At 39.3% G+C, this 26,494-nt stretch overlaps 1 protein-coding gene across 3 annotated transcripts in view; it reads left to right on the top strand.

Moving 5' to 3' along the window:
- The window catches only part of NFKB1 (nuclear factor kappa B subunit 1), a 127,930-nt gene that overhangs the window by 63,651 nt on the left and 37,785 nt on the right, over nucleotides 1-26,494 (top strand). For all 3 annotated transcript variants that reach the window (XM_061192590.1, XM_061192591.1, XM_061192589.1), the window contains exons 6-9: nucleotides 8,306-8,454; nucleotides 18,900-19,063; nucleotides 20,879-21,037; nucleotides 22,390-22,494. In XM_061192590.1, the coding sequence (XP_061048573.1) occupies nucleotides 8,306-8,454; nucleotides 18,900-19,063; nucleotides 20,879-21,037; nucleotides 22,390-22,494 (577 nt within the window). The remainder of the gene's footprint in view (nucleotides 1-8,305; nucleotides 8,455-18,899; nucleotides 19,064-20,878; nucleotides 21,038-22,389; nucleotides 22,495-26,494) is intronic.

Here is a 26,494-nt window from a genome sequence, read left to right as displayed (position 1 = left end):
GACGCCCTTCAATCAACTTACGCTAATGTTCTGCTCTGGTGTAAATAATCACTTTCTAATTTAAATAGCCTGTTGAGAGGCTGCACTAGGATCTAGCCTTTTTTTTTTTTTTTGGAAAAGACAAAATAACAAAAGAAAGAATATAATTTCCTAATTTCCATCCCCTACCTAGCACAGCTCTTTATATTTTAATAAATCACCTTCCATAGATAACATTTTAGTCATCTTATTTAATCATGCATTTGCTACAGGATTAATTATTGAATGCGCACAGTATAACAAACATTATTGCAGGCATTTGGGATATGACAGGGAAGAAACCATTGTCCCCACTCTTACAGAGCCTCTGTTCTAATGGGGAAGTTAGGCAATAATCAAAATAAGTAAGATATGTAGTATATTAAATGGTAACTAATGCAGGGAGAAAAATAAAGCAGGGGAAAGTAGCAAGGAATTTGGGGATGGGAATGTTAAAAATTTAGATAGGGGGTAGGGAAACCCATGAAAGCTCCCCTGAGAAAACGGCATTTCTGCAGATCCTGAAGGGAGGTAAGAGAACATGCAGGCGTCCAGGGAAAGAGTGTTCTAGGCAGGAGCTCTCAGGTAGGAGCTGAGCTGGCAAGGAGGCCGATGTGGCTCCAGAAGGAGTAAGAAACAAGATCAAAGAGGAAGTGGGCTCAGAGGGCCCAGGGCCTGTGTGCTGTTGTAAAGACTTTGGCTTTTAAGACGGAAAGCCATTAGAGGGTCTGAGGGTTTTTTTTAACTTCTTACCGTGGAAAAATGTAATCATATATACCCAAACACTACAATGAGTCCCCTTGACGAGTCATCCATCTTCAACAGCTTTCACTTTTGGAGGACTTTGAGCAGAGGAGTGTCCACATTTGGCATGACCTGACTTGAACAGGATCGCCTAGGAGAACAGGCCATGGGGAAGTGGGGGAGGCATAGGAAACATAGGAGCAAAAACTCAGGAAACTAATCATGGCGGCTTGAAACCAGGGAGTAGCAGTAGAGACGGTAAGAAGTGGTTAGTTTGGGGATATCTTTTAAAGGTCTGACTAAATACTACATATTTTATGCTTTGTTCAAAAACAATTTGAGAATGCACGTAGTGCAGCAACGAGGGTAAGGAGATGTAGAAAAGAAATTCAGTAGAAAAGAATACTACTCTTTTAAGTTTTATTTTCTATTTAAGAATAAAACAGGTTTAGGGGCTTCCCTGGTGGCACAGTGGTTAAGAATCCACCTGCCAACGCAGGGGACACGGGTTCGAGCCCTGGTCCAGGAAGATCCCACATGCTGCGGAGCAACTAAGCCCGTGTGCCACAACTACTGAGCCCTCGCGCCACAACTGCTGAAGCCCGTGTGCCTAGAGCCCGTGCTCCGCAACAAGAGAAGCCACCGCAATAAAAAAGAGCCCATGCACCGCAACAAAGCGTAGCCCCCGCTCACCGCAACTAGAGAAAGCCTGCGCATAGCAACGAAGACCCAATGCAGCCAAAAATAAATAAATAAATTTATTTTTAAAAATAAATAAATTTATTTTTAAAAATAAATAAATTTATTTTTAAAAATAAATAAATAAATTTATTTGAAAAATAAATAAATTTATTTAAAAAAATAAATAAATAAAAGAATAAACCAGGTTTATAAGCCAGGTTCCAAAAAAAACTGGCCTATAAATGAACATTTGCAACACAGTTCATCCATAAGTTACATATTATTTTGTAACCATGAACAACTGGGCCATGCAAAGGGTAAACATTTATTTTTAATTTATTAATTAGATAATGACACCTACTGAGGTGCAAGTCTCCAGCAGTCCCCAGAGTTAGCAATAGTGTGTTACTTGATTTTCTGAAAGAAGTATGATTTATAAGTGGCTATATTTGATGTAATGAAACTGAAAATTCAAATAAAACAAAAACTAGGAGTCAAAGTATGACAAAAAACTCAAAACTCGCAAAGTGGAGTTTTACATAGATAGTGATTTTATTCCACTTCTCTACATAGTTGATGAAGCCCTCTTTGTCTGTTTTGTTGTGTTTAATGGCCCAGTTTGCCCTTCCAATCCCAGGCAAACATCTGAGCCATATGCGCTATTGGTCAAATAAGTAGGGCAATAAAAAAGACGAAAGAATGTGAATGAATCAATGCAAATCCAGGAGCATTACTGGAAAAACAACCATGTTGTCAACAGTGAGTGGGCCAGAGAGGATATTTTCATGTCATCCCATCTTATAAGAACACCGCACCTACATTCAGAAGACTCAGGATGAATTCCAACATCCTCTGGATCTTGACTGTCTGACCTTGGGTTATGTCATTTGTTAATCTGTCTAAACTTCTGTTTTCTTATCTGCAAAATGGGGATGATAGTGCCAAGTCTGTCTGCTTCACAGGGTCATTGGGAAATCCAGGAGGGAAACAGCCCCTCTTTATAAAAGAGAAGGAAAGAAACTGGTGCTTCCATAGTACATGCCATGTGCCAGCCACTGTGTGGTTCTCACAACAGCCCTCTGAGGTCCCATTATTGTCCCATTTTGTAGGTATAGAGCGTGCAGCTCAGAGAGGTTATTTAACTTGTGTAAGCCCACAGAGCTGGAAGAAGAAAGAGCTGGGATTTGGTCCCAGAACGGATCAGCTTGAAATCTGCTGACTTAAAAAGAAGGAACTAACTTTACCAAGCGTCTTCCTACCCTATGCCAGAAACTATTAGATATGGTTCTGTACGATCTTGTTTGATGAAGGTTATTCAGTACTTCCTGTGTACTCAACAAATAATAAAGAATAAAGAACACTAAAGTCTCTTTTGCATCACTGAGAGGAGGTATATTATGAAAATAGTGTTCTTTTCTTTCCTCCTCCTCCTCCTCTCCCTCCCCCCCTTCCCTTGTCCTCCTCCTTCTCCTTTTTCTTCATTTTGTAATATGACTTGCACCGTAACAGAGGAGAATCAATGCACAGTTTAATAATGTCTGTGGCACGATTTTGTTTAGAAATAAGCCTTACAAAGGGACAAGTGCACTTCTGCCATCTCACACCTCTCACTGAGACCTTCCTCCCCACAACACACACCAACAAAACCAAACAAACAGGTTTTTCAGGGATAACTGTCATGAACACTGTGCCAGGCAAAGGAGAGCTATAAAACACTGTGCACACTGGACATACACAGAAGAAAAAGTGATTAAGCCAAGTGGTAGCCAGTGTAATGGAAAATGTGAACGGGCTTTGAAGTGGTTAGTGAACCACTGACGGTGGTCATTGGGAAATCCAGGAGGGAAACAGCCCCTTTTTATAAAAGAGAAGGTGGACAGACCCAAGTTCAAAGGGCTGCCCAATCACTCCAGTTACAGGAATGATGGCAGTTTAGTTCATCGTAATGTGCCTCAGTTCCCTTGGCTGTGGAATGGGGTGGCACTACTGATCCCGCAGGGCTGATGTGAAGATGGGCTGAGTTAACAAGTCCCCTTCCCTTCCATAAAAACAGAAAGTGAGGAAGTATAGGTAGATGTGCTCTGGGACTTTAACAAGCAAGAAAGGTAAGACAGTAACCCTTCACTTGCCAGTTGGTTTTACCGTCTTCCTGTTGCAATAAACTCTGTATAATTTTCCTGCCCTCTTCCTATCACATTCCCCAAAAAAGGGACAGTGGTGGAGTTTTGTGGGCTAAAGTGGTGAAGGGAGTGTCATGGAAGATTCAGATTTAGGTTGTACCCTTGAAGAATGGTTGGTTCTACACAGGGAAGAGAAGGAAGGGACACCCCCAGGTGGTAGGAACCACGGGAAGGAAACCCTGAGGGGTGGTAGTAAGTACGACTGAGGAGATGATGAGTCGGACTGTCACCGCAGAGCTTTCGTTTGTGCTGCTTTCCCTGCCAGCAATGCTCTTCGCAACCCCTACCCACCCCCTTGTCCCTAGTTACATTCTTACTCTTCTTTGAGAGCTCAGCCCTCATTACTCCCTCAAGGAGCTTTCTCTGACTTCCTGACCAGGTCACATCCCTGTTCTGCGTGTCCTGTGTAAGTGCTTCATAGTTATGCACTTAACGTTTATTTATGATATTTTTGATTAGTATCGGTCCTACTCTTTAATTCCCATAAGAACAGGAGTTATGTCTGTATCCCTCCACTCCCTGACCTACTGCAGTGCATGGGACATAGAAGGGGCTTAATAAGTACTCACTGAATAAATGGATACATTTTGGTTGTCGGTGAGGTAATAGCCTGGATAGGAGAGAGGGTTTATATTTGAGATTGCTAATCCTGTTAGGTGCCCAGCACTTAACTCATTTAATCCTTAAAAACAATCCTATGAAAGCAAATGTATTATTACTTTCATTTTAAAGGTGGAGAAGCTGATGTCCAGTGATGTTAACCATCCTTCCCTGCTGGCCCAGCTATTAAGTGACAACAGAGGGATTTGAGCACAGCAGCCTGGCGTCAGAGCTCTTGAATTTAACCACATTCCTCTGCTGCTTTAGCAGTAGAGGTCAAAGTTCGATACACAAGTAAAGTTAGGGTAGATTTCTGTTTGAAAAGTGTGGATTTTTCCCTCCTCCTCCTCTTCTTCAAGTATCATCATCATCACTTCATGAGGAAAAACTCAGCAGAAAAGAACTACTTCATGTGTCACGTCTCATATTCATGTTGACTCTACCTTCTGCCAAAGTGATATGTCCAAATTAACTCAGCAAGTAAAGTGGACCTTTCAAAATCTGATTCTTAGAAAATTCTAGATTACTTCTCTTAATCACCTTTAAAGAACCAGTATGCACTTTTCCAGAGCATGGCAGAGTTAGTTGCTTTAAATAAAAGGAGGTGATTTGACTAAGTTTGGTATTGTCTGAGATACTTGGTTTCTGTTTCTTACTCAAAAAGCAGATCTAGCCTGTGGTCATCGGTAGGTATTGAGTCATAAAGCTCCTGGAAGAAAGGCTTGATTTCGTCAAGGAAGCCAAGGAATCCTGAGCACCTCCAAGAATGATAGCTGTTACTACAATAACATAATTATTACTAAAATAAATAAATAACAAAGCCCAGTAAAATATGTCACTCTAGAAAAAAGGCTTACCCTAGGAATAGAAGTGGCCTGAATTGGTCATTTATTCCAGCCACCTGCCTTTAAACGGGATTTATAAACATTCACCTCAGGGCAGTTGTATTATTTAAAGGTCTCTAGGTAGAGGAATGTATTACAGTAATAAGGTAGTGGTTAACACTGTGTATTGCTGTTATTTACTGGGCAGTGGTCTTCAAGACTTCACGTGCATTAATGTATTTACTCCTCATAACAAACCTGTGAGGTCCTGTTATTATCCCCATCTTACAGATGAGGAGCTGAACACTGCCCAAGGTCACAGAACTAGTAAATGGTGGAACTGTCTTCAAACCTAGCTAGTCTGTCTGTCAAGTACCTGCTGTTCCTGTGTCCCTTGGTAGCTTATGGTCACCTTTGTCTCCTTGGCTCTAAGTGATAGCTTAACTTGTATTTAAGCCATTAGTGTTTATTAAAAGCTTGCTATGCTCAGGCTCTTTAAAAAATAACCCACCCTTTCTGGCAGATACAGTTGCTTTCTATAAACTTAATTTTCAAGGGAACCACTATGCAAAGAAGTAAAAGGGAGGCTGAATAAAAATAATCTGATTCTCCATAGAACAAATGAATTTCTGAGTCAGTTGCAAATAGCTCTCAGTCATTGGTGGCATTTTATGAAGTATTCCCTCCCCTAAGGTAGAATTCCACTGTCTTCATTAGCCATAGAGCCTGAAAATAGAAAATAGTATTTTTTTGTGTGTCCCCATGCCTCAGCTTTCTTCCTTCAGTCAGTATTTTGGAAAGTCCACAAAACCCAGGGGCCTCCCTGTCGTTGCCCTGTGGCCTATGTGAAAAACCAGATGATGCCATGCTGACTTGAACTCTTTCAAATGGATCAAACAGCACATTAGTCATTGGCACATTTCTCAGGCCCTTTTACCTCAGAGACTACCCAGTTCCTCATTCTTGCCACCCTTCGATCATGAAGTAATAGCAAGAAAAAGATGTGAGTACTTTTTGAGGAGACCTCCCACCTCTTTCCTTCAGTGCCTGTGACTGATTTCTTCATAGTGGTAACGTTGAAGGGTCCAGATATCCAAAGGGATTGGGCTTTAATGGATGGATTCCTTCTGGTGTCCTGCTTACGTGGAAAGCCTACCTGATTTCACCCAAGTGAAGCATTTCGTCATGCCTTACACTGTTGCATTCCTATGCTCAGTGCACTTAAAAGTGAAATTACATGGTCTATTTCATGCTCTTTCACTGTTTATTTACTGTTGAAGAAATCCCTGTGAAATATGTCATCATAACAAAGGCTGATTTCAGATGTTGACACCAAGACACAGAACTGACATCAGCAATCCAGGGAGTATGTAGGGACAACAGCCAACTTTGGAGCAAACCCAGAACTTTTCATTCCCTGTCCTACCCTGAAGGGCAAAGGCTTTCTACCTGTTATAAAAGGGAAAGCACTAAGTTCATGATTGGTTTTATGCCCAGGGGGCTTTTTAAGTGCTTAACCTGTTTAAGAAATTATTTATTTGTGCTCTGAGGTGGTCAGAACCTAATTTAATCCTAAGCATTCTTTGTGATTAGCTTGCTCTGCAAGGACTGGAGGACATTCCTGCAGGTGGCCCTGCTCCTTGGGAAGGGGTGTTAGTGGGCTGGGAAGCAAACTTTTGCAGCGGTTCTGAGCCTGGGTTCAGGCAGAGAGGCCCTAAGGTTTCCAGTGGAGCTACACTGTGGACAGAGGGAGTCTGTCCTTTGTTCAGGAGAGGAAACTTCTCTCCCCCAAAAGCCTCTGGGGAATAATCCCAGTTCTCATCAACTTCTCCTCAACTCTTGCAGTGGGAGATTGGATTGGGAAAAAAATCCGTACCGAAAACATCCTAACAAAACCATGCCTCAATGGAATATAAATTCATTTGATGGTATTTATAGTAGAAGTAGATTGGTGGAAAGGAATTCTGTCTGTTTCCAAGCAATTTTACTGGCAAGCGTAGGTTCTTCCTCAAGTACATATCAGAAAGACATCCATCAAGGATCCATTGCTACATGAGATTTCTATCTACTTTCTTTTTCTTGTGAGCTAAGGGTTGCTTGTGCAGATTAAAATATTTCTTAACGATTGTATAGTTGGGAGGTCCTGTATTTAGGTCATATACTTCCTCAAAAAGAGACAATATGAGCTAAGGAGATGGGGTGACCAACTCTTCTCGTTGTTAGCCCTGAAAGTCCTGCATCCCACGAAACCCCCTCATTCCCAGGCAAACCGGGATGGGTGGCCACCCTTTGAGGAGATACAGTGCATTTCCAACAATTTGGCTGAATTTATCACAGGTTTCTGACTTGTAATATTCAGGAAGTTTAAAAATAAGGCCGTTGGTCTTTTCTGTGAGTATGATTTTAGTGTTGGGGCTTTCTCAAGGAAGGAATCTGTGGTCTCCTATAGAGGGCTGGAGAACCAACTAGAGGAGAAAGGGTGTCCAAGCTCTCTTTACTTAAAATGTCATTATCTCCTTGCAGTTTTCTTTTTATTGCTCTTGTCATCATTTTAAAGGTATAACAATAAAAAATATAAATTACTTTAAATGGAAAAATCTTATAAAACAAGAGCTAAACAGGTGTCAGATCTAAGGGTTTGCACTTAGGTAGTACACTGATTTGAATTAAAGAAACCGGTCACTGCAGGTCAAGTCCATGGGCTTGGGTGTCCATGGCCAACCTTCATAGCCGGGTCCCTGGGCAAGACTCTCTCTGCTGCCTAATCTCACGGCAGAGAGTTAGGACGGACACTTTCTGCTCACCTCTTTCCTTCTCTTGATTTCCATCAATCAGTCAACCCCAATACCCTTCTCACTGATCTTTTACCCACCTTTTATGACCAAAAGTGCAATGAAGGTGCAGCTGAAAATGTGTTCTTGGTTAGTAGGAAGGGGATACCTGGTTAGTAGGAAGGGGATACAGTATCCTCCAAGATGTGCTCTTCGTTCCAATTTTAACAATACGTGCTGTATTTTAAATGGTCTGCTTCCTGCAGAATATCTTTCACACCCAAAACAACCGCCATTAGCATTTTAATTTATTTCCATCGCATCATTTGTTCATCACATATTTTTCAAAACCGAGCTGTGGTCGTATATGTACAGATATGCTTAAATTTTATATCATACTTTTTATACTTAACTGGCTTGTCTTAAGCGTTTTCCCATGTTGTAATGTAGTCAGATGTGCTCACTTTGAAATGTGCTTCTTATATAGATCTGCAACTATGTGGGACCTGCAAAGGTCATTGTTCAGTTGGTCACGAATGGAAAAAACATCCACCTGCATGCACACAGCCTGGTGGGAAAACACTGTGAGGATGGCATCTGCACTGTAACTGCTGGACCCAAGGACATGGTGGTCGGGTAAGTGAGGGTGTGTGATGTTGTGGAAGGGAGGTGCAGATCGAACAGGGCAGCCAGGGAACAGGCCCTTTTTATTCAGGGTCTTTCCAAGACCCTCCGAGAGCCCCAGAAAATGAAGATTTGAGCTCTCACTTGGACTCCGAGGACGCCGAAGAGTAAGGCGCCCACTGGTCTGGATTTCCCTGATACAACCCACTTTGTACCTGTGGTCCTGGCCTAATTATTTATAGCACCCTCTTCCACTCTCAAAAGTGGCCCAGTTTGGATGATAAATTATACAGTCACTTGACCTATGAGGCATTTGTGCCACTTTTAGCAATATTTTCCTTCTGGAAATAAGGATAAGGACAAATTAGAAGAAAACTGGCTATAGCAGAAATCAACACTTTATGGATGATTTCATACCTTTGGTGATTCCCTTAATGAACTATGGATTCTCGATTTACAGTGTGAACATGTTGAGCATGAAGTGGATAGGTAAATATTATTTCAGTTCTGTGCTGCTTAGAAAGTGTGCACAGAAATGATAAGACCGATAAGGGCTTAATCTCCAAAATATACAAACAGCTCATTCAACTCAGCATCAAAATAACAAACAACCGGATTAAAAAATGGGCAGAGGACCTGATTAGACACTTCTCCAGAGAGGACTTGCAGGTGGCCAACAGGCATATGAAAAGATTCTTGACCTCGCTAATTATCAGGGAAATGCAAATCAAAACCACAATGAGGTACCACCTCACACCTCTCAGAATGGCTGTCATCAAAAAGAACACAAAGAACAAATGTTGGTGAGGATGTGGAGAAAAGGGAACTCTTAAACACTGTTTGTGGGGATGTAAATTGGTACAGCCACTGTGGAAAACAGTATGGAGGTTTCTCAAAAAACTAAAACTAGAACTACCATATGACCCAGCAATTCCACTCTTGGGTATATATCCAAAAAAACCAAAACACTAATTCAAAAAGATACATGCACCCCAGTGTTCATAGCAGCATTATTTATAATTGCCAAAATATGGAAGCAACCTAAGTGTCTGTCAACAGATGAATGGATAAAGAAGATGTGGTATATGTATATATATATGATGAAGATGTGTGTATATACATATACACAATAGAATACTACTCAGCCATAAAAAAGAATGAAATTTTGCAGCAACATGGATGGACCTGGAAGGTATTATGCTAAGTGAAGTAAGTCAGACAAAGACAAATACTGTATGGTATCACTCATGTATGGAATCTAAAAAATAAACTAGTAAGTATAACAAAAAGGAAACAGGCTCACAGATACAGAGAACAAATGAGTGGGGAGAGAGGGAAGGGGGGAGGGGCAATATAGGAGTAGGGCATTAAGACGTACAAACTACTAGGTATAAAATAAGCTACAAAGATATATTGTACAACATGGGGAATACAGCCAATATTTTATAATAACTAAAAATAGAGTATAACCTTTAAAAATTTTGAATCACTATATTGTACACCTGTAACATATAATATTGTACAGCAGCCATACTTCAATTTTTTTTTAAAGTGTGCACGACCAAGGATTACAAATTTGTTTAGGCATTCATTAGACTGGAAATGTAAATACAAAGAGACATATTCATTTAAGGGTTGGTCAGAGAGATAAAACAAGCCATTTTTACTGAATGAAGTATTATAGAAATAAATTCAATTCAAAAGAAATTTTTAATTAAATTTGTCTAATTTTCAGGAATATCTTTCAGGGCTTCCTAATACTGGTTTAAATAGTTTACGGTAAAATCCCAGTTAATCTAGACTGTTCACTCAAAAGAAAGGAATTGTTTAAATCAACTATAATTAAGCTGATGGTAACATTTCAGGCTTTGAATTCCGATCAGGTTTCAAGTTGGTTGTTATTGGGGAGGTTGAACTTTCACGTTCCTTGGTATTTCTTTGTTTGACTGTTAAAATTTTCAAGTGTGAAAAACCTAGAGAGCTTTCTTTTAAGTCACTAAAATCTGATTCTTTTGATGTCAGAGAAAAAAAAAACTCTAGATTGGAGGAAGAAGCCTAAATTGATTTGAAAAATTCAACTATGCTTTAAATGAACTTGTTTCAACATCCTCTTGAAAGGCTGGCCTGTTTCCTCTTGTGTGTCACAGTTGGTTCATCGTTTGTTTTGGAATACCCTTACAGTTCCTGACTGACCTATGAGAGCTTTGAAATGCAGGGTAATTGTCAAAGAGTTTCGGCCTAATTGATCACTTAGTGTCTCTGCAGATTTACTCGAGTAGGCTACTGTCAGTACGAAGTGTATATTCTCTTTGGTCCTGTTTAATGTGTGTGATAATCATATCCTTCAGAGGAAATTATACGTGAAGTTCCCTACTAACAATATTTGTTATTATAAACATTCCAGTATGTTATCTGTAATTTGGTGTTTCTGTGGTTTGCCTTAGTAGTCTTTGAGGATTTGGGGAGGAACTAATGGTTATTTAATTTGGGACCTACAGCAGGAGTAAAAGTAAATTCCCTGTCTCCAAGGAAAGTGAGGAAATCTGTTACTCTCTTTTAGTGCTGGCGTGAGGGGTTCGGTAGTTGGAAGAATTCATTCATTCAACAGTTTGAGCATCTAAACTTGTAAATGTGATCATCAAGACGTCTGGTCATAGCTCTGTGGGATTTTCTAATACTATGCAGTTTCACCAAGAAATGTAATCAAGAGGATGCCACCTAAGAGTTACAGTAGACTCAGTAGCCTCTCCCATTCAGAGTGCTCTATGAAACCTTGGTACTCCTTTTATAATTTGATTTTTAACTGAGAAACTTTTGCGTACAGTGTTTCCCAAAATGCAGTATTTCCTTCATGATTTCATTTGTCTCTCATTTTTTTTTAAGTTTCTAATACCAGAACCTGTTGCATTTTAGTAGAAAGAGTCTCATGCTGGTGGTCTGGAAACCAGAATTCTATTTCCAGTTCTGTCACTCACAACAGTAGGACTGGGGGCAATTTGCATGACTTCTTGGGGACTTTAATTTCTTCCCTTATAAAATCTGAATGTTAGGCTACAGAATCTACCTCCAAGCCTTTTACATCCAAATTCTACGCTGAACTAACATTAGCTAATATTATGAAATAACATGAGCCAACTTGCCTCATGTGTATTTACAGGATGTCAACGATTATTCTTATTTAGTTCTAACTTGTAGGTAAGAATAGCATATAGAGAAATTTAGGAAGATAGCCAGAGTTATTCCTTAGACTTGTCAATACTAGAAACAGAACCATGATAAGCAGTTTTCAATACAGTTTAGGTTAAGAGTATAGATTCATAATCAGGGCATCAATCCAACACATCAAAAAAGATATATGGAGGGACTTCCCTGGTGGTCCAGTGGTTAAGACTCTGCGCTCCCAATGCAGGGGCCACGCGTTCGATCCCTGGTTGGGGAACTACGATGGTGCATGCCGGACTTGGCGTGGCCAAAAAAAAAGGTATATGGAAAATGACACTGAGAAGATAAATAACTTCTAAATTATCAAAACCAAAAGAATGACCTTTCTTTGGAGTGTTTCTCTTCACTTTACTCTCAGCATGAGTTCTCAGTAAAATTTAATTTCTATTTTCAAAGGTACTTTGTTATCTATATTAAACTATTCATGTTTTAGATAACTAAGTCATGATTGTAAGTTTGATTGGTTTAATTTGGGAGGGGTTGTCCTTTTAGCTTCTTTTAGTTAGCTTTAGTTTTGACTTTTTATTTCCTACTCACTTATTTAGTTAGTCCTTAGTGCCTGTCCTCATAAAAATAATCTTTGTTTGGTGTTTTATTTTCTATCCTGAATATCAGCAGTTTGTTTCAACAGCATTTTAGTTCTCTGAAATTTGCATTCAATGGAAACTGTTACTTGGCTTTGCTTTAAGCCACCTTCCTCACCAATAATCACCACACCCTCTGCTTGCTTCCTGGCAGCCCTGATTTAGAGAGATGTGAAGTTTTTCTTTTTTTTAAACTAATATTTCCAGCATATACCAATGGTAAGCAGTCGAAGTAGATATATAAATATAAAAATGCAAAACAGAAACAAGTCTTCCCTCAATGAACTAATGCAGACTATTAAACTGCTATTTTGTAGATCCATAAACAGCTACTGGCAGTTTCATATGGTTCAACCTTAATGCCCAGAAAAGGAGCTGTGTGGAGAAAATGGACAAGGTCTGGACTGAGATTGGAAGTATCCAACTTCCAAACCTAGGGTGTGTATTGTGAGTCAAGGGCTGCTTTTAAATCTCAGGCCAGCCGTGAAGTCAATATTTGAATCTGGAGAGGAAGAAAGGCCAGATGGAGGAGGCACTTTAGAATCCCAACCCAAGAACCTGGGGATTTGAACCTTGCCAAAGGGCAGAGGCAGTTCCCAGACGATCACAATGATGGCAGCATCTGGCACAGCGTAGAGGATTTCAAACCTGGCTGCTAATTAAAGTCACCTTTGGTCACTTTGTAAAAATACTGATGCCAGGCCCTACTTCCAGAGATTCTGATCTCATTGGCCTGTCTCATCGTGTAGAGCAGTGGTTCACAAACTTTAGGGGCCATCAGAATCACCTGGAGGGCTTGTTGAAACACGGATGGCTGAGCCCCACCCTCAGAGTTTCTGATTCAGTAGGTTTGGGATAAGGCCCAAGAATGTGCATTTTAATAAATTCTTGGGTGATGCTGATGCTGCTGGTCTGGAGAGTGTACTTTGAAAACCACTGATGTGTAAGAATACGGCATTTGGAGTAAGAAACAGGATTGTAGTCCCACTCCCATTACTAACCCATTATTAACTGTGATAACCTTTCTTTCTAAAAATTTTTGAAATTAATTTAAATACTGTAACATTCACCCTTTAAAGTATACAGTTCTATGAGTTTTGATAAATACTCATATAATCACCACAATTAAGGTGTAGAATAGTTTCATTCCCTCCCCCCATCTCCCGTCCTGAAAATCCCTGTGTGACTCTTTGGAGTCAGGTTCCCCCCAACTCTAGGCCATGGCAACCTCTGATCTGTTCTACCCCCATAGTTTTGCCTTTTCCAGAATGATATGCAAATGTAATCATACAATATGTAGCCTTTTTGGGTCTGGCTTGTTTCACTTAGCATAATATATTTCAGATTCCTCCAGATTGCTGAGTCTGTCAGTAGTTTATTCCTTTTAGTTAATAAGTAGTGTTGCACTGTTGCATTGTGTTGATATATCACAGTTTATCCACCTGTTGAAGGACATTTGGTTTGTTTCCAGTTTTTCAGAACAAAGCCACCTTTTGTGTGAACATAAATTTTCATTTTTCTTGGCTTGGGTAAATACTGAGGAGTGGAATTGTAGGGATGTGTGCTAAGAGTACGTTTATCTTGATAAGAAACTGCTAAATAGTTGGACTTCCCTGGTGGTCCACTGGTTAGGACTCCGGGCTTCCACTGCAGGGGGCCACGGGTTCAATCCTTGGTCAGGGAAGTTCCACATGCTACATGGTGTGGCAAAAAAAAAAAAAAAAAAGAAAAAAAGAAACTGCCAAGTTGTTTTCCAAAGTGGCTGCACCATTTTGCATTCTCATATGTTAACATTTATGATCCTTGTTTTTTTCTGTTTTTTATGCTAATAATGTCTGCTCTCATTTTTCTTTTGCATTTTATTATAGAAATTTCCAAACATATACAAAAGTAGAAAGAATAGCATAATGAGCCTTCATTGTACCTGTCACCCACTTTCAACAATTAATTATTACGTGGCCAGTCTTGATTTAAATATACTCCTACCTAGGTAACTTTGTTATTGATATCTGATTTAGTTCCATTGTGGTAAGAGAATATTTGGTATCATTTGATTCCTTTTAAATGTATTGAGGCTTGTTTTATGGAGGGAATATGGTCTGTCTTGGTAAATGTTCCTGGTGCACTTAAAAAAGAATGTTTAGTCTGATCAGGTTGAACGCATGTTCTGTAAATGTCAGTTGGGTCAGGTTGTTTGTTCAAAGTTTTTGTCTCCTTACTAATTTTCTCTCTACTTGTTCTATTAATTATTGAGAGAAGAGTATTGAAATCTGACAATATTCATAAATACATCTATTTCTCTTTTCAGTTCTATAAGATTTTGCTTCTTGTGTTGTGAAGCTCTTTTATTAGATGCATAAAAATTTAGGATTCTTATGTCCTCTTAATTAATTGATCCCTTTATCATTATGAAATGACCTTCTTTTTTATTCCTGGTAATATTCTTTGCTCTGGAGTTTACCTTGACTGAAACTAATATAGTTACTTCAGCTTTCTTTTGAATAATGTCAGCTTGGATCACTTTTTTTCCCATCCTCTTAGTTTTAACCTTTTTGTGTGTTTATATTCAAAGTAAATATGCACTGCATATAGTTGGGTCTTTGTATTCCATCTCACATACTCTGTCTTTTAGTGGGGTGTTTAGGTGATCTTTATTTAATATGGTTACTGATATGGCTGTGTTTAAATCTGCCATCTTGCTGTTTGTTTTCCGCTTGTCATATCTATTCTTCGTTCCCCCTTTTCCTGCCTTCTTTTAGATTAATTGATTGTTATTTCATTTATCTCCTTTAAGATTTATACCTCTTTGTATTTTTTAGCCATTGTTTTAGGTTTATACTATACATCTTTAACTTATCACCGTCTACCTTCAAGTAGCATTATACCTCTTTATGTATAGCATGTTAACAGTATATTTTCATTCCCCCTCTCTTGACCTTTGTGCTATTATGTCATATATTTTACATCTGCATATGTTGTAAATCCCACCATATATTGTTTTTTATTTTTGCTTTAAGTCGTCAATTATCTTTTAAAGAAACTTTTAAATAAGGGAAAAAAAGTATTTTATACTTACCCATGTGTTGACTTCCTTTAATTTTTCTTATACCACTGGTGTGCTGCTGATAAATTCTTTCAGTTGTTGTACATCTTAAAGTCTTTATTTTGTTTTTGTTTTTCAAAGATATTTTTGAGGAGTATAGAAATACAGGTTGACAGGGTTTTTCTTTCATGTCCTTAAAATATGCTGCTTCACTGTCTTCTGGCTTGCCTTGTTTCCAAAAAGAAGTCTCCTGTCATTCTTATCTTTATTCCTCTGTGCATAGTGTGTCATTTTTTTCTCTATCAGCTTTTCAGATTTTCTCTTCGTCACTAGTTTTCAGCAGTTTGATTATGATAAGCTTTAGTGTTGTATTCTTCATGTTTCTTGTGCTTTGTGGTTCACTGAGATTCTTGGATCTCTGGGTTTATAGTTTTTATTAAATTTTAAAACTTTTCGGCCATTATTTTTTAAAATATCTTTTCCATCCACTCCTCTCTTTTGTGAAACATCAACCTCATGTATATTTGGCCATTTGAAATTGTGCCACAGCTCATTAATGATCTCTTCTTTTTAAAATTTTTTTCATCTTTTTCTGTTTCATTTCAGATAGTTTTATTACTGTGTCCTCAAGTTCACTAATCTTTTTGTCTGTACTGTCTAATATGTTCTTAATCCCATCTGGTGTGTTTTTCTTCCCAGACGTTGTAGTTTTCATCTCTGTGGGTTTGGGGGGGGGGGTCTTTTTTACATCTTCCATGCCTCTCCGTATACTAATGCTTTCTTCTCAACCATATGGAGTATATCTCTCATAGCTTTTCCGTGTACTTATCTACAAATTCTGTTTTCTGTCTCATTTCATTTCTGGATCTGTTTCTATTGAATGATTTTTATCCTCATTATGAGTTATATTTTCCTGTTTCTTTGTATGCCTGGTAATTTTTGATTGGTTGGTAGACATTTTGAATTTTGGATTGTGGGTAGTTGGATTTTTTATTTTCTATGCTTCTAAATATTTTTGAGCATTGGGATGAAGTTAAATTTGGGAATAGCTTGATCCTTTCTAGATTACTATTAAGCCTTTTTAGGGAGACCAGAGCAGCCTTTAGTCTAGGGTTAACTTGATGCCATTACAAAGGCAATACCTTTCTGACTGTACACCCTAATACTTCGTGTATCACAAGATTTCTTGAACTATTCTAGCCATGTGTGTGCTCCAGGGACTGTTTTGCCTGTGCTTCTGATTGTTCTTTTCCCAGCCTTGGGTCATTTCCTCACACACATGCTCTGAGTGTCTCTCGGTATGTGGTTCTTTCTTCTCTGGTATCGGCCTGTGAATTCTACCCTTGTTGACCTCCTTTGTCTCCTAAACTCAGGGAGATCAGCAGGCCCTGTTTGGGCTCCCCCTTCCTTACTGCAGCCTGGAAGCTCTCTCTAGATATTAAGGCAGCATAATTTTAGGATTCACCTTATTTGTTTTCCTTTTCTTAAGGCTCACTGTCCTATGCCACCTATTGTCCAGTGTCTGAAAACTATTTTTTCATATGTTTTTTGTTGTTTAAAATGCGAGGTTCAATCGGTCTGTGTTGCTCTATCATTACCTAAGGTGGAAGACTGACTTCTGTATTGTTTCATTTATTTCCAGAGTAAATCCATTATTCACATAATGAAAAATACAGATGATGACTTTTCACAGAGATTAGATAATATACATGAAAAGCACTTTCTAGGTGGTAAAGTGCTGCACACGTGTTTATCATTGCTGTTACCTAGAAGATCAGCCTCATTTTCCTGTAGTTATGGGTGTCTGTATAGGCGTAAAGCCTAAAAGGCCAAAATATGGAGGTGTTGGTTCTGAAAATCCCCGTGTGCCTCCATGCATATCAATGTGTCATATTGCGTGTTTTTCTGTGCTGGATTAATTCATGCATTTATTTATCCAGTAGACATTTATTAAGCACCCAGGTCTCTAGTCACTGGATATCTCTGCTCTCAAGGGGCTTATATTCTGTATTTTCTTTTCGGTGTCTGTCTCAGCTGTCCTACTTTTTTTCATCACTGTCTGTACACCTGTATCATTTCATCTCTGGGCCTCTGTATGAATGCTCATCTCATTCTGCCTTCACCTCCTATGTTTTCTTCCCCTAGTTTATCTAGTCTTCCAACATTATCTTATTCTTTATTTCATTTGATCCAGTTATCATAATATTTCTATCTTTCCTCTAATATTCCTGCTAATATATTTTTTTCTTTCTGAGTAAAAGCCAGAGGAAAAGAAGAGTCCTTACAAAAGCTTACAAGGCTTTAAAAGAACTGTGCCCCACTTATCTCTTGGAACTCCTTACTTACTACTGACCCCTTGTTCATCTCACTCCAGCCACACTGGCCTGTTTGCCATTGTTGTCTTGTGGACACCAGGCATGATCCTACCTCAGGGTCTTTGTACTTGCTGTTCCTTCCACCTCAAATGTTCTTTTTCCATATATCCATGTCTCACCCCCTACTTCCTTCAAGTCTTTGTTCAGTTGACATCTTTTCAGTGAGGCCCTGTCTGGCCTCTTCCTATTTTTAAGTGTCGTGCCTTCTACTACTGCCTTTCCTCTTCCCCATTCCTACTTTATTTTTCTTGGTAACACTTTTTACCTTTTAAATTATAAAATTTACTTGTTTGTTTCCTCTCTGTTGTTGCACTAGCATATAAACTCCATGAAGGTAGGGATTCCTTTAGTGTTGACAGAAGCACCCAGGACGCTGCCTGGTACTAAGGAGCAAAATAAATATTTGTTGAACGAATGAGTCTCCTTGGTAAAGTGCTTTTTTGTTTGTTTGTTGTATTACATTTATTGAATACACTTCTTTGTTTCATGTACTTTATTTTAAAAAATGAATGGCTGGAACATTTTATATATTTAAAAATCCCTTTAATTGCTTTAATTAGCATGTTAACATATTTTGTTTTATGGATATGTAGGCTTCACAATATAAAAAGTTCTCCATCCCTGATTGAAAGTATACCTCAAGACTGAGTACATGTAGAGTTGGACATTCTAGTAGTCATAAATAATTCCAACCTTAGAGATAGCCCAGGAGGAGATGGGATTCCTGGTAGACTTTAAATCCCGTCTAGAAACCCAGGGATAAGCCAAAAGAAAAAAAATCTCCTAAATATAGTATTTTGCGTGTTCTTTTTTAAAAAGTTAGAAAAGTTAGTATATTTGGAATTAAAATTTCTTTTTATACAACTCTCCTAGAAAAATACTTTAAAATGAGTCTAGGTAAGACTTTCTTATTAAGATATGTATACCCCGCTCCCTATTCATAATTTGCAAGTCTAATAAACTTTGAAAACGAAAAGATTTTTCTAAGTTTACCACAGACTGATTTGGTGGCAAAACCCAGCCTGACATGATGTGCAGCTGGTTACGGTCTTTATTATTCCATTTGGTGAGTCTGCTTTGTATGTTTCACTGCAGAAATAGTCATGTGTTTGAGGGCCAGTGATTGAGGGCCTGTGCATTTTTTCTCAATCCACTTAGCTAAGGTAAAACCGGACTCTCTAGTCACTGACTGCCTAATTCCGGTTGTTGTTGCTGTTACTGTTTTTTCTCCAGCTTTGCAAACCTGGGTATACTTCACGTGACAAAGAAAAAAGTATTTGAAACACTGGAAGCACGAATGACAGATGCATGTATAAGGGGCTATAATCCCGGACTTCTGGTGCATCCTGATCTTGCCTATTTACAAGCAGAAGGTGGAGGAGACCGGCAGCTCACAGGTGAGTATCGCTCTCCCAGCCTTGCTCCTTTGAGAGCTCTGGCTCTCCTTGTCCTGTGTGTAGACCGTGTGCTCATCTTATGCCCCAGGTTTCTCCTTCTCCTGGTCTGTACCCCAAGCTGCTCTCACCCTTTCCCTGCTCAGAAACCTTTGATGGCATCCTGCTACTTCTAGAATAAAATCTGTACCTCCATAGCCTGGCATACAAAGCCGGGCCTCAGCCCCCTTTCCAGCTTTATCTGAGGTCCCACCTGTACCCACCTCTCCCCATCACTGCCCCCTGAACACTGATGCATACTCATACCTTTGTATGTGTCTTCCTCTACCAAAAACACCCCACCCTTCCCTTTTCAACCTGTCAGAACTAATTGAGAATTCAAGACATGGTTCAAAGAACACCTGCTCTGTTATACCTCCCCCAGCTCACCTTATTATAAGGAATCTTTCTTTCTTTGGGCTCTTCAGGCACATTGTAAGCTATCCTCTTTATCATAAAAATGCTATGATTTTATGTTTTCCTGCCTTCACTTATATTTTTTTCTTTCAACCCTAATCCTTGTTCCACCACATATGCCATTTCTGCTTTTATGTGTTGTCCTTTCGTCTGGTCATCCTGTCACCAGCTCATACTCAGGCAGTCCAAAGACAATCATTTTCCCGTTAGACATGTTCTGTCTTCTGATATTCATCCTCAAAACCTTCACATCATCTTTGAGTCCTCCTTCTCGCCTCTGCTGCATCTCCAGTTCGTGGTCCAGCGATTCTGTGCTCTCTGGAGTTCCCCTCCTCACTCCATTTTTTGATGCCCTGTCTCTGTCCCTCCCCACTTCTAATCTAGTTTACACCCTATGGCCAGATGGATCTTACTGAAGCCTATAGGTCACCACTACTCAGTGTCTCCCTGTTGCGTCCAGAATCCAAATTCCATACCCTGGCATTTTAGGCCTCCCAAGAGCTGGCCCCAATCTGCATTTCCAACTTTGTTTCCCACTACACCCCTTCTTGTTAAACCGAACTACACCATAGAAGCACCACAATTTCTCACTTTCTCTCTTTGGCACAGTCTTTCCAGTCCTGCTCTTTCCTCTTCCTGGGATGCCTTTTTTCATTCTCCTCCTAAGTTCAAGTTCTACCATCCTTTCAAGATTTAGAGCAATGCCTCTTCTGCTCCAAAGCCTCTGGATTCTCCCCTCCTTTGAAGTTTCATATCACTTCAACTGTAGCTCTTTTATAGTACTTATCACTTGAATTATCACCTCTTATGATATTATAAGTTACGTACGATTATGTCCATCAGTATGAAAGCTCCATCAGCAGGGAAGGAGCCAAGTGCAGTGGAGTCATTCGGCTCCTTAAAAGCACTTTTTGAGTTGTACTTGCTTAGTGCCAGGTACTGTGCCGGGCACTGTGGGATGAATACAGTCCCTGCGCTCAGAGAGCTTTTGGAATACTTAATTTTCACATTCCTCCACACAACTGAGGCATAGTCAGGCTACTGCATTCCATTCCATCACATCCTTTGTGTCTTGGGACAGGGCAGGGGAAGATAGGAGAGAGGCAGTTTGACACATGCAGGACAGTTTTTACTGTGATCCAGAGAAAATGCAGGCCTTTTTTTGATGCCTTTACGTTTGGATGACATAAATAGATAATTCTTAAAATTGTATTAGCGACATGAAGAATTTCAAAAGAAAAAAAAATAGACTTTTATTTTAAGTTGATGTTCTTTATTTGGGCTTTATAAAAGCATCCTATCTAAAACGTTCACGCTTTACTCTTTCCCTGGGCATGAATACCCTATGTTGTCTGGTCCTAGATCGGGAAAAGGAGATCATCCGCCAGGCAGCTCTTCAGCAGACAAAGGAGATGGACCTCAGCGTGGTGCGGCTTATGTTTACAGCTTTCCTTCCAGACAGCACCGGCAGCTTCACGAGGCGCCTGGAACCCGTGGTATCGGACGCCATCTACGACAGCAGTGAGTACCTGACTTCTGACAGGAGGCAGCTTGCTGTAAAGTCAAGAACAGACTTCCAGCCCGGCCCCGGCAGTTACTGACTAGCTCTGATTCCTGGGGCAAGTAACTTAATCACTTGGAGCCTCACATTTATCATCTTACAAAATGAGAACACTGACATTTAGCTTAAAATTTGATGTCGAGATTAAAAGTGAAATATTGTGAGGTGCTCAATAAATCTTCCTCAGATCATCGTTGTAGTCTTCTACGTGCAATGCCAAATCTCTTATTATTTATGAATTCCTTACTATGAGGATATATTGTTGGTGCTCTTAGATGAGAAAAGTATCTCAATTGGGGCTCTGAAGACAAGTTAATAAAAGACAACTCTTATTCTTATCCATTTTCATTCTTGCATGTTATACCTTTATCAAGTTAGGAACTTCAGGTTAACTAAGTGAGCAGTACAGATGTTTCGTAGCTTCAAAATTCTATTTCAGTCTATAGTTCCTGGAGTTTTTGAAAGAGTTTTACAGTGGTCTTCAGCATTTACCATGCTAATTTCTTACTTGGTATGCATGGGATTTATTAAACAGATATTTCCAAAAAGTCTACAAGGGCAGTATTTAGGCTCCTTGAAAGGTTATAGAGTTTGGTCTAAGTAGAAAACGCCATGCCCCAAGTACAACAACTAACTGATTTCTCTAATTTAAACATGTTTGAAGGGAAGTGAAAGCTTTATAAACTGATGTAGACTCGTATACCAAAGATCACTTTAAAATGCAGCTGTTGGAGCCAAAAAAAAAAAGGAAGCCTTATACTATTACCACACAAAACTTTTACCCCTTAACCACACAGAATTCTAATTTCGTTTGGGGAGAAGAAATATAACATCTTCATTTTTCTTTTCTGTAGAATAAAAATTAATAAATAGTTTTAGAAAACTGTGCTTTTCCTAAATTTCTAGGACTCTTGTAAATGGTATATCAGTATCATGGACATAAGTTTGGGGTTAAAGTCTTGACCTTATTGAAATTCCACACATCCATTAGCTTGGAACTTCCTGAAACATCAGAAAATTTCTTTCTCTTTGTCTATTAATCTCTCTTACTGTGTTAGTGGGAGAAACAAATACTGCTCCTTTGTGTCTCATCTGTTTTGGTGATAATGAATGAGCCATGCCCAAGAAGTGCTCTGAGGGTTTCAGAAGGCAATTTTGTTTTATTTATATCCTTGTTAAAGCAGTATGAGTGAAAGCATCTATTTAAACTTTCTTTTGGTTAATGTACGCTTTGGTTAAGGTCCCTCATAGGAGGTTAGCGTGTGAAGCTGAGGATAAATCATGAAGTTTGTTGTTTTTCTCCTGTGGACAGAAGCCCCCAATGCCTCCAACTTGAAAATAGTAAGGATGGACAGGACAGCTGGATGCGTAACTGGAGGGGAAGAGATTTATCTTCTCTGTGACAAGGTTCAGAAAGGTAAATATATGCTCTGATCTCCAAATGTGAAGTATAATTCTGAGTGTGTTTGTGAGTCACTTTTTGTCAGTGGGTGCAGTAATATCCCTCCTTGCCATAGAACTCCTTTTAAAAATTTATACATTTCATCTCTTCCAAATTTAAGTTGTCCATGTTATTTTGTTAACCCAACTAATTCATTTTAAAATTTTCAACAGAAGTAAAGATAAATAAGAAAACAGTGATCATTGGAATCAGTGATGTTTCAGGGTTTTTATACTTTAAATTTTGCTATCTGAACTTTAAATAAATGAGTAATAGCCCATGCTTCACACACACACACACACACACACACACACACAGAATAAATGTTTTACATAGTGTAAAATTGTTTATTTTGTTTATCTTACCATGCTTCATTGCAACACTGAGAGAGCTTCTCTGGATATCTTCACATGACACTATGATGTCATTTAAGAAAAAGAAAGAGAATAAGGACTATAGGGAAATTCTCAGAGCATATTTCTCTCATAATTTTCACTTTCAGAAAGGTTCTTGGCATTTATCTCTCATTAAATATAGCGCAAGATTGATAAGTCAGCAAAAGCTGCAGGAGATGGTGTTATTTTCTCAAGCTTCACTCATTTTTTAAATAAAATGATAGAAGGTATAGTATAATAAAGATACACTCACTTCCACGACGGCAGCAGCAGGGCTCGTGGCAAGAATCACGGCTTGCACGCGGCCCCGGGCAGTCTTGTCTTTCTGCAGCTTGTAGACCCTCAGGCGTAGGAGCTGTTTCAAGCACACAGCCTTGAGAGAGTAAGGTGTTCTTGAGACCACCTGTACCAAATCCGTGACTGAACCCAGCGAAGACCTCTATATAAACGTTCAAGATTCTGGCAGCGCATGCGAAGACCTACTCTTTCAGCCACGGGCTGCTGGAGATAGCCTCGTAGACAGAGTGCTCCCAAGTCAGCCTGTTCTAGCTGATCAGCTACTGTAGACCCTCGTAATCTGACTTCATAACGGAGACCGCCACATTCACTGCTGTGCGGCTGACAGGGTCTTGGTGCTCTGGCCGGGTGTCAGGCCTGAGCCTCTGAGGTGGGAGAGCTGAGTCCAGCACATTGGACCACCAGAGACCTCCCAGCCCCATGTAATATCAATCGGCGAGAGCTCTCCCAGAGACCTCCATCTCACCCTAAGACCCAGCTCCACTCAACGACCAGCAAGCTCCAGTGCTGGATGCCCAGTGCCAATCAACTAGCAAGAAAGGAACACAACACCACCCTTTAGCAGAGAGGCTGCCTGAAATCATACTAAGTTCACAGATACCCCAAAACACACCACTAGACGTGGTCCTGCCCACCAGAAAGACAAGATCGAGCCCCACCCACCAGAACACAGGCACCAGTCCCCTCCACCAGGAAGCCTACGCAAGCCACTGAACCAACCTCACCCACTGGGGGCAGACAGCAAAAACAACGGGAACTATGAACCTGCAGCCTGGGAAAAGGAGACCCCAAACACAGTAAGTTAAACAAAATGAGAAGACAGAGAAATATGCAGCAGATGAAGGAGCAAGGTAAAAACCCACCAGACCAAACAAATGAAGAGGAAATAGGCAGTCTACCTGAAAAAGAATTCAGAGTAATGATAGTAAAAATGATCCAAAATCTTGGAAATAGAATAGAGAAAATGAAAGAAACGTTTAACAAGGACCTAGAAGAACTAAAGAGCAAACAAACAATGATGAACAACACAATAAATGAAATTTAAAATTCGCTAGAAGGAATCAGTAACAGAATAACTGAGGCAGAAGAACGGATGAGTGACCTGGAAGATAAAATAGTGGAAATAACTACTGCAGAGCAGAATAAAGAAAAAAGAATGAAAAGAATTGAGGACAGCCTCAGAGACCTCCAGGACAACATTAAACGCACCAACATTCGAATTATGGGAGTTGCAGAAGAAGAAGAGAAAAAGAAAGGGACTGAGAAAATATTTGAAGAGATTATAGTTGAAAACTTCCCTAACATGGGAAAGAAAATAGCCACGCAAGTCCAGGAAGCACAGAGAGTCCCATACAGGATAAATCCAAGGAGAAACATGCCAAGACACATAATAAACAAACTGCCAAAAATTAAATACAAAGAAAAAATATTAAAAGCAGCAAGGGAAAAGCAACAAATAACATACAAGGGAATCCCCATAAGGTTAACAGCTGATCTTTCAGCAGAAACTCTGCAAGCCAGAAGGGGTGGCAGGACATACTTAAAGTGATGAAAGGGAAAAACTTACAACCAAGATTACTCTACCCAGCAAGGATCTCATTCAGATTCAGTGGAGACATTAAAACCTTTACAGATAAGCAAAAGTTAAGAGAAATCAGCACCACCAAACCAGCTTTACAACAAATGCTAAAGGAACTTCTCTAGGCAGGAAACACAAGAAAAGGAAAAGAGCTACAAAAACAAACCCAAAACAATTTAGAAAATGGTAATAGGAACATACATATTGATAATTACTTTAAATGTGAAGGGATTAAATGCTCCAACCAAAAGACACAGGCTCGCTAAATGGATACAAAAACAAGACCCATATATATGCTGTCTACAAGAGACCCCCTTCAGACCTAGGGACACATACAGACTGAAAGTGAGGGGATGGAAAAAGATATTCCATGCAAATGGAAATCAAAACAAAGCTGGAGTAGCAGTTCTCATATCAGACAAAATAGACTTTAAAATAAAGACTATTACAAGAGACAAAGAAGGGAACTACATAATGATCAAGGGATCAATCCAAAAAGAAGATATAACAGTTGTAAATATGTATGCACCCAACATAGGAGCACCTCAATAACATAAGGCAAATGCTGACACCCATAAAAGGGGAAATTGGCAGTAACACAATAATGGTCAGGGACTTTAACACCCCACTTTCAGCAATGGACAGATCATCCAAAATGAAAATAAACAAACACAAGCTTTAAATGACACATTAAACAAGATGGACTTAATTGATATTTATAGGACATTCCATCCAAAAACAACAGAATACACTTTCTTCTCAAGTGCTCATGGAACATTCTCCAGGATAGATCATATCTTGGGTCACAAATCAAGCCTTGGTAAATTTAAGAAAATTGAAATTGTATCGAGTATCTTTTCCAACCACAACGCTATGAGACTAGATATCAATTACAGAAAAAAAAAATCTCTAAAAAATCTCTAAAACACATGGAGGCTAAACAATACTCTACTAAATAACCAAGAGATTACTGAAGAACCAAAGAGGAAATCAGAAAATACCTAGAAACAAATGACAATGAAAACACGACGACCCAAAACCTATGGGATGCAGCAAAAGCAGTTCTAAGAGGGACGTTTATAGCAATACAATCCTACCTCAAGAAACAAGAAACATCTCAAATAAACAACCTAACCTTACACATAAAGCAATCAGAGAAAGAAGAACACAAAAAACACAAAGTTAGCAGAGGGAAAGAAATCATAAAGATCAGATCAGAAAGAAATGAAGGAAACAATAGCAAAGATCTATAAAACTAAAAGCTGGTTCTTTGGGACAATAAACAAAATTGATAAACCATTAGCCAGACTCATCAAGAAAAAAAGGGAGAAGACTCAAATCAATAAAATTAGAAATGAAAAAGGAGAGGTAACAACGGACACTGCAGAAATACAAAGGATCATGAGAGATTACTACAAGCAACTATATGCCAATAAAATGGACAACCTGGAAGAAATGGACAAATTCTTAGAAAAGCACAACCTTCCGAGACTGAACCAGGAAGAAATAGAAAATATAAACAGACCAATCACAAGCACTGAAATTGAAACTGTGATTAAAAATCTTCCAACACACAAAAGCCCAGGACCAGATGGCTTCACAGCCGAATTCTATCAAACATTTAGAGAAGAGCTAACACCTATCCTTCTCAAACTCTTCCAAAATATAGCAGAGGGAGGAATACTCCCCAACTCATTTTATGAGG

The sequence above is a fragment of the Eubalaena glacialis genome, chromosome 5 (genome assembly GCF_028564815.1).
Source record: "Eubalaena glacialis isolate mEubGla1 chromosome 5, mEubGla1.1.hap2.+ XY, whole genome shotgun sequence".
NCBI lineage: Eukaryota > Metazoa > Chordata > Mammalia > Artiodactyla > Balaenidae > Eubalaena > Eubalaena glacialis.
This window is presented reverse-complemented; position numbering and strand designations above follow the sequence as displayed.